This window comes from Erpetoichthys calabaricus, chromosome 5 (genome assembly GCF_900747795.2).
Source record: "Erpetoichthys calabaricus chromosome 5, fErpCal1.3, whole genome shotgun sequence".
Classification (NCBI taxonomy): domain Eukaryota; kingdom Metazoa; phylum Chordata; class Cladistia; order Polypteriformes; family Polypteridae; genus Erpetoichthys; species Erpetoichthys calabaricus.
In genome coordinates this window covers 12,062,206-12,074,708 of record NC_041398.2, presented here as the reverse complement: position 1 = coordinate 12,074,708, position 12,503 = coordinate 12,062,206, and the positions used below count along the sequence as shown (strand labels likewise).

The following is a 12,503-nucleotide window of genomic DNA, read 5'->3' as shown; positions in this document are numbered from 1 at the left end:
AAAAAAGACATAAAACAAGACTATGAACAATATCTAGTGGAAGGAATCCTGGTTGGAAAATTTTAGAGTCATAATGGGTGTAGAGAGAGGATTTCATGCATCATGTGAAGGATTGCCGGCTTTTTACTCCGGCCCTCACCCCCAAGCCGCCAGGAGGAGGTCTCCCAGCAGCGTGGACGTGCCCCGAGTTCCAGCAGGGCCTCATGGACTATCTAGTTTTTATACACAGCCCTGCTGGATACCTTGGGGGCCACCAGGAGTCGCTGTAAGGGGGCTCGTGGACTCTCATGTGCCCTATAACCCGGGAGTACATCACGGTCACGTGACAGGAAGGAACGACGTGCTCCCGGGGTGAAGAAAAGGACTGTTTACCCTGACCCGGAAGGGAATAGGAACTGTGGACTGATTGGACAGAAACACTTCCGGGTCAGGGAATATAAAAGGACTATGGGAAATCCCAGACGTCGAGCTGAGCTGGGTGGAAGGGTGGCAACGCGTCTGGGAGTGGAGGATTGTGATTATTGTGTATTGATTATTGATTTATTATTGAGTATTGTGGAGAGGAGGGTGCTTTGTGCACAATTATTATTATTATTATTATTAATAAACCATTATTTGGACTTTTATCTGGTGTCTGACGTCTAATCTGAGGGTTCAAGGCGTCACGGAGACCCTTAAACTCACAGTTGGCGTAGTCTCGGCAGGATTCTCTGGCCGTTGATTTTGGCAGAGGACCTGTATTTAAATAAATTTTACTGTGGGCAGAGAACCCTTAGAAGGCAGCGTCCAGACACGCAGAAAACCATCGCCAAAACCTACCTTTACCAAGTCCGTTATAGGGAAGAAGAGAGTCAAGCAGAGCGGCAGTGCCAGCGGAGCAGCTCTTCTTATAATGACAGACGCTCGGGAGGAGCGTAGGAGACACCATGCGAAGCGGGAGAAGCCTACGGAGGAAGACTGCATCAAGGTATGTGCCGGGGAAATAACTGAAAATAATTTTGAATTAACTCACTTTGTACCTTGCACATACCTCGGGAAGAATCATCCGGAGGCTCTGCGGGATGCAGACAAGGCTCCTGCAAACGGTGGCAAGCTCTCGTTCAAGCCGGTGAGAGAGATGACTGACTTCCTTATGTCGGCTGTTGGCGAGGAACACGTGACACAACCCGAAGCATTCTGGGAAGGACGAGGTCCACGTCACGCTGTTTGCTCCTTCATCGACGAGAAAACGGACTTGGACTTTCTAAAGGGGAAGGGGGAGGCGAGCGAAGCACCGCTCACCCCACAAGAAGGTAAGGAGGGCCGGGAAGTAGCTGATCGGTCTGTCGACAAATTAATAAAGACAGACGGCAGTTTGCCAAAGAAGGCAATCCGACCCTCAAACGAAAAAAACTCCAAATCCCAGAAGCCTCCGCGAAGCCCGTCAGAGCACGTGCCGACAGCGGGCGTGCTCATTGGCTCACAGCCGGAGGGTAAGGCTAGTGATCTCTTGAGCATGCCTCCGGCTGAATTAAATAACTTTTTTGATGTGCGCGAGCTGGAGAAGTTGCTTCAGCCCGTGCACAGTTTCTTGCAGATTTTGACTGAGATCAAGAGGATCGTTGGAGACTTGGGAGCGATGGCCGAAGCCTCGATAAAGAAGGTGGAAGAATACCTGCGGCGATTAGGTCGTGAGCGTCCCGTGTTATATGATTTGGCGGTACAGGTAGGAAATGCCGGTACCGTATATAATGAAATAGGGACGCAGTGTGAGATGGGCCCGCGTTTGATAAGTAGTGGGTGCCAAACCACTGCGAGCCCTACAAGAGAGGCGGAAACGTGGACCGGGTGCTTGATGGAAGGGTCGATCGAGCCGGAGCAGCTGAATAGTGCTCTCTGCCGGAGCGATGCGACCCTGAAGACACCAACACCGGTCAAATGTAAAGCAAAGGGTGTACAGACAGCAAAGGGGCTCTTTTTTTCCAATAGAGAGACCCAAGCTGTGCACAAGCCCCAGAGCAAACAGGAGATCCCCAAACTAACACGCGGGTCTCCTGACAGGGTGGAGAAACGGGCTAAGAACAGCGGGGCAGCCGTAAAACCTCCCTTGGCGGAGCTAACAGAATTCCCGAGATGTTTCAGGTCTCGGGAAGAGAGGCAACCAGGAGGACGACGGCGGTGCTACAACTGTCGGCAACCGGGCCACGTTTGGCAAAGTTGTCCCCGGAGGACAGGGGAATGGAGGAATAACCGCTACACCGTTCCCCCTAGGTTCTCTGGGGGACCTAGAGAACATGGCCGAGGCCCGGCTAACGCGCCCTCCTCCCTCGCGGGGCTGGTCGCTTCGCCCCAGTTGGCTTCGCTAAGGGGGGAAAATTGTAAAGGATTGCCGGCTTTTTACTCCGGCCCTCACCCCCAGGCCGCCAGGAGGAGCTCTCTCAGCAGCGTGGACATGTCCCGAGTTCCAGCAGGGCCTCATGGACTATGTAGTTTTTATACACAGCCCTGCTGGATACCTTGGGGGCCACCAGGAGTCGCTGTAAGGGGGCTCGTGGACTCTCATGTGCCCTATAACCCAGGAGTACGTCACGGTCAAGTGACAGGAAGGAACGACGTGCTCCCGGGGTGAAGAAAAGGACTGTTTACCCTGACCCTGAAGGGAATAGGAACTGTGGACTGATTGGACAGAAACACTTCCGGGTCAGGGAATATAAAAGGACAATGGGAAATCCCAGACGTCGAGCTGAGCTTGGTGGAAGGGTGGCAACGCGTCTGGGAGTGGAGGATTGTGTTTACTGTGTATTGATTATTGATTAATTATTGAGTATTGTGGAGAGGAGGGTGCTTTGTGCACAATTATTATTATTATTATTATTAATAATAAACCATTATTTGGACTTTTATCTGGTGTCTGACGTCTAATCTGAGGGTTCAAGGGGTCACGGAGACCCTTAATCTCTCACAATCACTAATAAGCAGGAAATCTAGGAGGAAACAAAAAAAGCAGACGGGCGTAGAAACATAAATCGAAGTGAAGGTCAGTCTTTGAGGTTGGCTCTCCTTCACTTGTACTTCTTCAGCTGTCACGTCTGTGTCTGGATTGGACTACACAGTGTTGAGTGACACATTGTGCCCCGCCTAATTTCTTTGAAATAAAAACACACCCCACTGGTTTGGACCGGCTTTGTTTAGTACTTTAGTACACTCGATGGTATTGGTCTGTTTAATGTGAGTCTGTGTTAAATAAATTATGTTGGATAAGTTTGGTCTTTCTGGGCACAGAAATGTGTGTGAAGAGTTCTGTGTCTGCTGGATGAGAACTTTCTCATAAATGAATCCTGTCAGAACTGGGCATCGGACAGTCTGCTGCTGATTACAGGGTTAGAGCTACACTAGTGATCACAATGGAAGCCAATTTGGGGTTTCTGAAAATAACTAAATTGAAATGTGAGGATGTGATGGAAGATCTGGAATAACTGGGAAAATCCCACTGAGATACTGGAAGAAGGGGTAAACTCCAAATGAAAAGTGAATGGAGGAAAGTGGATTTGAGATTCAGCAGATGTCACCACTGGACAACCTTACTGTCCTTTGTGATAAAATATTAAAGCTTAAGTAAAACATTTGGAGGTGTACGTTATGTAAAGTCTGCACTCAGTCAGACAGTCCTTAAGTTATGGAGTCTAATAAAACTGAGAAATACCAGAATAAAGACGAGAAGACCATTACCATCTCCAGAATAAATCAAGAATATCCCCTCTCTCCAAGTGAGATATTTTACAGGAAAAGAAATGCTCTCCAATCAGAACGTAACCGCTTGATAACAAAAGAACCTGAACAAATCATCTTTAAATCACAACATCATTACGTTGAACATGGAGAGAAGGCTAATAAGAACTTAGCTCAGCAATCAAGAAGTAGGAAGTTTGCAAGGCAATAACAGAAATTAACAGCACAACTGGAGATAAAGTAATGAAGCCTAAAAATATAAGTCACACATTTAGCAGTGCTCTGAGTCTTTATATTCTACTCAGTTTAAAGAAGACGAGACACAATCTGAGGAGTCGTTTGATGTTATACAAATACAACAGCTGGACATTCTTAGTGAAGAGGAACTGGACAAACCTCTGACACTCTCGGAACTACAATATGTTGTAAGCTCACTCCAAAGTGGGAAAACAATAGGTCTTGATGGCAACAAGTGGAATTATATAAAGACATTTTCAGCTAAGTCAGCTCCACTATTATTAGCAAAGTTTACAGAAGCTACAGACAACAAAAATATACCCAAAAACCTCCCCAATTTTCCACATCTCCCACCCATTTCCTTTCTAGAAGAAATCCTGATCAGTCCTGAGGAGTCAGACAGCATCTCAGCAACATATAAAAACATTTCAAAGAATCTCACCTTTAAGGGTCCTAGGATCCAGCGGGAAAAGGACCTTTTAATTAATATCTCAGAAAAGGAGTGGAAGTTAGTCATGCATAGAATACACTCCAGCTTCATATGTGTGACGTATTCAACCATCTGATTTTGACTCTTTCATCCATCACATTTATCTTATTTAAAATTGGGAAGTATCCAACCTGAAAGTGTGGCAATCGAGCTCCAGCCTCACTGGGCCACATGTTTTGGGAGGACAACAAAGTAACATCATTTAGGGCCAAAATGTTTGAATGTTTTATCAGATAGCCGTGGGGTCACAATCACTCCTAACTCACTAACAGCTGTGGTTGGTGGGCTACCAGAGGGGCCTAAAGTGGAGGAGAACACATTGACTGTAACTGCCTTGACCACATTGTGAGCTCGTGGACTTGTCCTGCTGAACTTGAAGACCCCCAGCCCACCTGTGATAAGTCACTGGGTCACTGATGTTTGACATTTAAAAAACAACAAATTCTCAGTTAGAAGATTTGTTCAAAACCATCATAAAATATGGCAAGATCTAATTAATAAAACATTAAAATAAGCAACCATAGCAGGGGAAAATGAAATTTTGCCGTTATTTATTTATTTATTTATTTTCCTAAATTATCAGGAATTTTGTCCCATTTCTTGGCTCTTCTCTCTTTTTCTGGGTTGCAGCGTGAATCCTATTTGGTAGTCTTTTATTATTTTTTATTTTGACTTTGAAAGTCATTTGTTGTTTAAGTTGAACTTGATTGTATGCAATGCTATTTTCAAAATACAAAGAACTTAGACCATTAATGGACGTTGTGCCCGCTGATCTAATGTGAGTCTCTGTTAGTAGAGTTAAGACCCCTTTAAGCAGCTGATGGAATATCAGAGGACTTTAGGGTGATGCTGTCTGAGTCTCCACTGAGTAACACCTGGGATTCTGTCAACAGTGAAAGGCCATGAAGGACACCACACAACGTCTTCTCTAACTCTCCATTCTCGTGTCCCTACTCATCATCACCAGTGAAGCTCTGCTGCTCTGCAAGTTCACATTTATTTCTCACATCTTTGACATGAAGTGTTGTCTTCATATTCCACTCACCTTCATGTCCTCCATTGCCCTCCTTGTCTCCTTCAGTGTCTTCTCTCTCTCTTCAAGTCTCCTATTGATGTCACTCAGTGTCGCCCCCAGCTGTTTCTGTTTGGACACACAAGAGGACACGCGTGGTCAGATCAGAATTCACGTTCACTTTGTGATTTCTTCTTCTCTTTCTGACTCCTGATATTTTCACAACACATTTGTTTGACATTTCATGATACAAATTAGATTTAATTTAACAAACAGAAATGACAATAAAAGATTAAAAGAAAAGTTTCATTTAATTGATGTAAGATTGAGTTTGGTTTTGAAGAGGACATCAAATCCAGAAGACAGTTTGAAGGCACACCAGTGTGTGAAATAATTCTAGACGTTTAGAAGACATCACATCGACAAACAGGGAAATGTGAAGTTCACACAACACCAAAAATAATAAAAACAAACTGCAGTGTGTAAGTACAGAAACTGGTGAAAGGCCAGGAGGACTTAAACACGTCATGTCAGTAATTAGAGGATCTACAAGGCCATTTGATATCCTGAGTCAGACATGTGAGGACGTTGTCTGCCGTTGTCATTTTCTGGAGTCAAGTAAGATACCGAAATACACAAACAATTCTGTTGAATTCAGGAAGAAGGCAACTTAAAGGTATTCTAAAACTCAGAAATTATATTTGTATATGTTACTTACGTCAGGTGTTTTGTTTAGCTGACAGATTATTATTTTTAATTAAACTAGTGAGCTCTGCCCCCCGCTCGAGTCGCTCGTCCACCCGCAGGTTTGGTTTATGCGGCACTTCAAACATTTAAAAGCCCGTACAGCACCTGTCCTTTTGTCTCACTGCCTTGTCTCTCTTCTCACCCAGACATCCTCTGCTCCTGTGGTGGTCCCGCTCCCGAGGCGCACCCCTATGAACGGGAAGATTTTCTATTCTTCTAATTGAGAGACTGAACTGTCCCTTCTGACTAAACACTGAGCTCGAATCAGTCCTGAAAGAGACTTAGGTTTGTTTGAAGTGTCTGAATAAAGTTTCTCTCTAAAATCTCCTGTGTATCTGTGCCACTCTGTGAATCAGGCGTGACCGCGTACGTGGACTTCACTTTCACCAAACCACATATATTTTAATTCTCGCTGAGAGGCCTATTCAATTTGAAGAAACACTACTTTACCGTGATGGCAACACGAATTAGACAATCTACAAGTCTCTGACTTAAAGTTTCAATCCAAACAATATATTCAATCTCTTTTCGCTGTTCTGTTATTTCACTGAGTAATAATTTTCGTTTGTTTGTGCGAATGCGATCTTTACTATCATTTTTGTAGACTTTCAAAATGGCCAAAGTCTCCATCTCGCAGATCTTGCTTCCGTCTCTCTGGACTTCCAAAAAGTCTCTTCTGAAAGATCAGGTCTCGTCTCTTATAACAAAGAGATGTTTATTATGTTTATGTGTTTTGGTTTCACCAGAGCCTTCAAGACCACCCAGCCATCCCTGTTAAGGGGTCAGCTCAGAGATGTGCAGCTGGGTGAGCCTGTGGTGTCCTGATGATGGACTATCTGTCAGGCAGACTCAAGGACTGTGTGAGCAACACTGGAGCAGCACAAGGAACAGGCCTGTCTGCTTTACTCTTCACTCTGCGCACCTCACACTGGACTGAACACAATTTCTCTTTTCTTGTAAATCCACAAATCACCTAAGGAGTGTCTCAGTGGGCTTTAACAGGCCATGTTTTTGAGAGCCCCCCACACCAGATTCCCTAAGAAGAGAGGATAAACAATAAAACCGAGGTTGAATACACACACAATAGAGCTAATGTGCCAAAGAACCCGTCCACATAAACTGCATGTCTTTCGATTGTAGGAGGAAACCCACATGAAGACAATGAGAACATGCAAATTCCACCAAGGACAAGTCACAGTCGAAAAATAAAATGTATTTCTAATATAAGGACAACTGAAGATGTACGTATTCAAGTGTATGCAGACAGACGACATCAACAGACAACACCAAACATGAGTCTGTGTTACTTTAGTTGGTTCTTTCTCTTGCACTTATAGGAAATGCACCTAACTTGTTATTTTATTTCTCATAATTTTTATCCAAAAAATGTCCCAGTAAACATCATTCAGAAGCAGCTTTTAAATGTTCTCATCTCAGTTCTTCTGTAACTTTTATGGACAGAATTTCTAGGCACAGCCAGGGTGTTGAGGGGGTCCGGTTTGGTGGACTCAGGATTGGGTCAGTGCTTTTTGCAGATGATGTTGTCCTGTTTGCTTCATCAGGCTGTGATCTTCAGCTCTCTCTAGATCGGTTCGCAGCCGAGTGTGAAGCGGCTGGGATGGGAATCAGCACTTCCAAATCCGAGACCATGGTCCTCAGGGTTGGTAGCGAGATCCTGCCCCAAGAGGAGGAATTTAAGTATCTCGGGGTCTTGTTCACAAGTGAGGGAAGAATGGAGCGTGAGATCAACAGGAGGATCGGTGCGGCATCCGCAGTAATGCGGGCTCTGCATCGGTCTGTCGTGGTGAAAAAGGAGCTGAGCCGCAAGGCGAAGCTCTCAATTTACTATTCGATCTATGTTCCTACCCTCACCTATGGTCATGAGCTATGGGTAGTGACCGAAAGAATGAGATCGCGAATACAAGCGTCTGAAATGAGTTTCCTCCCCAGGGTGTCTGGGCTTTCCCTTAAAGATAGGGTGTTAAACTCCATGACAGGGGTCTTCAGCTCTTACCGTCTGGCACTACATAACCCTTTGGAGCAGAAGAGATCATTGAGCCTTTGTGATGGCCACAATAAGGGTCTTATTTGAGGGCAGAAGCTAATCCAGGGGCAGAGATCAGAGTTCTAGTGCTTACAAAGGGTTATATAGGACGGAGTGGACTTGCTGCTGTAGGTGTCTTGGATGAACAGAAATCCAACCTTTTTACTGCTAATTCCTGCTAAGTGTTGTCCATCAAGTTGAGTTTTAGCTCCTTCTTCAGTCACAAAGTGATAAAGAGTGACACACTGAGACATCGATGGGTGTCATTTGCTGTGTTTGGTCAGACTGATCAGATGACACCCAAAACTGTCAGGAGAGTCCTGGTGAAGTGAACTGACATCTGAGCTGAAGTTACGAGTCAATAAAAGAGGGGCAGGCAGTGGCAGCTTAAGAAAAAGACTTCTGACCAAGCAGTGCCAGTCTGTCCTACAATTACATGTCTGCTATCAGGGACCTCAGAAGAACTGATTTATGTAAATCAATCCAAATCAAGTGATAGACAAACAACAGAAAACAGAAAGACATCAAAAATTAGATGGTGATATTAGTGACCTGATTCATATTAAACTGAGAAATATCAGGCCATGTCATAGACTTCATTGTTGTTTAAGATGTTGGTTTCTAAACGTGTGTTCACCTGTGAGCCGAGCTCTTTAATATTCCAGTGAGGACTCAGCCACATTTGTGTCACTTAATGAGACCTGGCAGAGCCGATGTGACACTAGTCCTTTATTTGAAGACACACCAAATGGTGGACTGAAGTTAAGTGTCTTTATCTGAACTTACTGTACATTGAGGTTGTGTAGTAGTGATGGGGGATTTGAAATTGGCTTAGATGGTCAGACTTACACTTCTAGTAAGTTTTTTACACTCCTGCTGGACTTGTTAGGGATTTACCAAATATGAAAGCTCAGAGTCTTTGTCATAATCATACATTAGGTGGGATTATCACTCAGGGGTTTGACATTCAAAATGTCCTTACTGTTTCACTAAATAACATGATGTCTAATCACTAATGAAGAGCCTGATGAGTTATATCATTAAAAACAGAAAGTCTACACAGGAATAGTATATTGACATTTCTGAGCTGAACTTATTGTAAGAATCGTAGACTTAACTCTGGAGTACAATACAGACTGACATGTGACAATAATGTGTCTCTTAAACAGCCCTGAGATCAGCCAAATGCAAAATCAGATTCTGTAAAAATGGACAAACACCACAAAGGCAGACAAGCAGCTAAGCACACTCACCGTGTAAGTGTCAGCAGTACAGAGTGTGTCTATCGATGTGTCAGAGCTTCTATTGAATTACGTTTAGGACGACATTGTGTGCTCACTTACTACGCTGACATCAGCCAACTGTAACATCATCTTGTTAAGAACACCTCAGGAGGGTTCGAATGTCAGACATTTCTACACGTAGCCCACGTGACGCTCGCACCCCTGCCAGTGGACATTTCTAGACAGCAGGCTATAGTTGGCCTCCCACTTCCTTAGAAACTCAAAAGAGAAACTGATCAGAGCAGAAAGAAACTCAGCTGGCTGTGAGGAGAGAACTCAGTTGTTTGTGGGCCATCTTGGGGATCTCATCCTGAGCTGTTTCATGACTTGCACCAGTCTCACCAGGATGGACTCCAGCAGCCAATGCTCTGAACTTGAAACATCAGGTTTATAAGGTCCAGTAAAACCTCAATTATCAGTCAGGAGTCAGGACCGAGGCTGTGACTGATAAGAGAAAAGACGGATAACAGAGCAGCTACTTTAAAAAATAACATACAGTAGAATAGTTTAGCGAACAGTCGTAAAAAACTATATTAAGAAAATGAATTAATTTAATACTAGCTAACCCGCAGTGTAACATACACCGCATAATTATGTATTGATGGGTGAACACTTCCTGAAAGACACAGTTGTCCAAATGGGGTGGGTTTGAGGATACGACTGTAAGTGAATGAAAAGATGGAATTCTGGAGAGAGCAACATACAATTGTCCATGACTGAAAACTGGAGGATCGCCGCCATGCCCCCCACCTCCCAGAGTGAGGGACGGGGCTGGATGGTGGTCTGGCGTGGAGGGCGGAATGGGGGAGAGGGGAAGGACGCCCTTTCACGTCCATGACCCGCACTTACTGAGAATTCCTCGTTAGTGGGGAACAATTGTAAGCCCCGGTCCCCAGCACGAATAGGGTTCAACGGCTTACCCACGCCTCTCGGCGCCGGGTAGACACACATTGATCCATTCAGTGTAGCTCACATGCAGCACCGGACATCTAAGGGCATCACAGACCTGTTATTGCTCAAGCTCACGTGGCTGAAAGCCACTTATCCCAATAAGAAGTTGGACGCCCACCACTCAGGGGTCTTGTAACTATTTAGCAGGAGGGAGTCTCGTTCGTTATCGGAATTAACCAGACAAATCACTCCACCAACTAAGAACGGCCATGCACCACCGCCCACAGAATCGAGAAAGACCTATCAATCTAACAATCTGCTCTGTGTCTGGGCTGGGTGATGTTTCCTGTGTTGAGTCAAATTAAGCCACAGGCTCCATTCCTGGTGGTGCCGTTCCGTCAATTCCTTTAAGTTTCAGCTTTGCAACCATACTTGCCCCGGAACCCAAAGACTTTAGATTCCCGGTTGGCTGCCCAGCGGGTCATAGGAATAATGCCACCGGATCACCAGTTTCCATCGTTTATGGTCGTAATTACGACGGTATCTGATCGTCTTCGAACCTCCGACTTTTGTTCTTGATTAATGAAAACATTCTTGGCAAATGCTTTCAATCTCGCTCGAATTGTTGGTGGGCGGGGCTCTGTCGTGCGTATCCCATGGTTGTCTTGTGTGCCCTGTTCGACTGCTTAGTGAATTATATATATTTAGTCTTGCGTGCTGCTTCTTGCGTGCCCTGGTTGACTGCTTGTCGCGGATGGGAATTGCTGTATGCAGCGTGTAAAACAGTTTGCGAGGGCGGACATGGTCGTATGTATCTCATGACGCGGGAGGAGGGTTAGAGTTGGTGGGCCGGGCTCTTTTGTTGTATCCCATGGTCTTAGAGTTGGTGCGGTGGGCTCTGTGAGTTGGCGGACGTGGCTCTGTCGTGCGTATCCCATGGTCTCTGTCTTGTGTGCCATGGTCGGCTGCTTAGTGAATTATTGGTGAGCAGGGCTCTGTGAGTTGGCGGACGTAGCTCTGTCATGCGTATCCCATGGTCTGTCTTGCATGTTGATTCTTGCGTGCCCTGGTCGGCTGCTTAGTGAATTACATATATAGATAATATTGTAATGACCAGCGTAATAAGCAAATACAACTCAGAGGTCCTGAAGTTTTCTACGTTTTATGTGGAGTTTTCATTCCCTCACAAGCGGTGTCCTGTCTTACACTCCGTTATTTGGTTACAGAGCTCACCTCCTAAACAATCACAGAAAGCTTTCCCTACCGATCAGTTGATCTCCTGCCACTCTCGTTGTGTCTTTTTGATACACAAACACTCCTGCTTATTGTCTCCTGACTCCCTGCTCCACACCTTCACTTCTCTCCTCACTTCTCCTGTCCGCCCCTCACAGAACAGAAGCCCCTCAGCCAGTCCCATCACTTACAGCTTTCTGCCCTTTCTGCCCCCATACAGAGCATCACAAGCTGCCTGCACACCACAATATATTAACACAACCTGATATAACAGAATATATAAATAAAATGACAATGCAGAAGACCATTAACATTAATACAGAATAACGTCACTGTGACTGGTTTCTATTTTCAACATATTTTTCAATTATGTCAGCATCCCGCTTTCTGTCGTTCACTGTTGGCCTTCCTACTCCATCATTGAAGCAATACTTGAAGAGCTGTTGCTGTTTCGTAAACGTTTAATAAGTTCAAACAGCACACACATATGTTGATAGGCCATAACAATGTATAGTCGTTTAGTTTAATTATAACAAAAGAGAAAAGCTACAAGCCACCATTAAAGCTGAAGGTACGTAACGGACACGGAGATTTCTGTTGTTCCAATGTGCAGAACTCGCAGTAGTAATCGGGAGATGCTGGCATACACAAGGTTGGGTTTTTGTTATTTAGTCCTGACAGTTAATCAAGTGACAGATAATCGAGTTTTACTGGAGATGAAGAGATTTCTCTGTCACATTAAATGTACAAATTCCTTAACTCAAAGTTATTCAAACAGTTTCCATTAAACACTAAACATCACTCACCTGCTTTTCTTCTCTTTCCGTCTCCAGCTCTACCATTTTATGCCCATTATGT

General features: G+C 44.7%; 2 protein-coding genes across 4 annotated transcripts in view; both read right to left on the bottom strand.

Annotated features, from left to right (window-relative positions):
* Window positions 1-12,503, bottom strand: part of LOC114644581 (tripartite motif-containing protein 16-like) — a 203,986-nt gene that overhangs the window by 15,964 nt on the left and 175,519 nt on the right. The gene's annotated exons all lie outside the window — the stretch shown is intronic.
* Window positions 5,450-12,503, bottom strand: part of LOC114641751 (E3 ubiquitin/ISG15 ligase TRIM25-like) — a 182,952-nt gene continuing 175,898 nt past the window's right edge. For both annotated transcript variants that reach the window (XM_051927994.1, XM_051927995.1), the window contains one exon: window positions 5,450-5,576. In XM_051927994.1, the coding sequence (XP_051783954.1) occupies window positions 5,466-5,576 (111 nt within the window). In that variant the 3' untranslated portion in view covers window positions 5,450-5,465. The remainder of the gene's footprint in view (window positions 5,577-12,503) is intronic.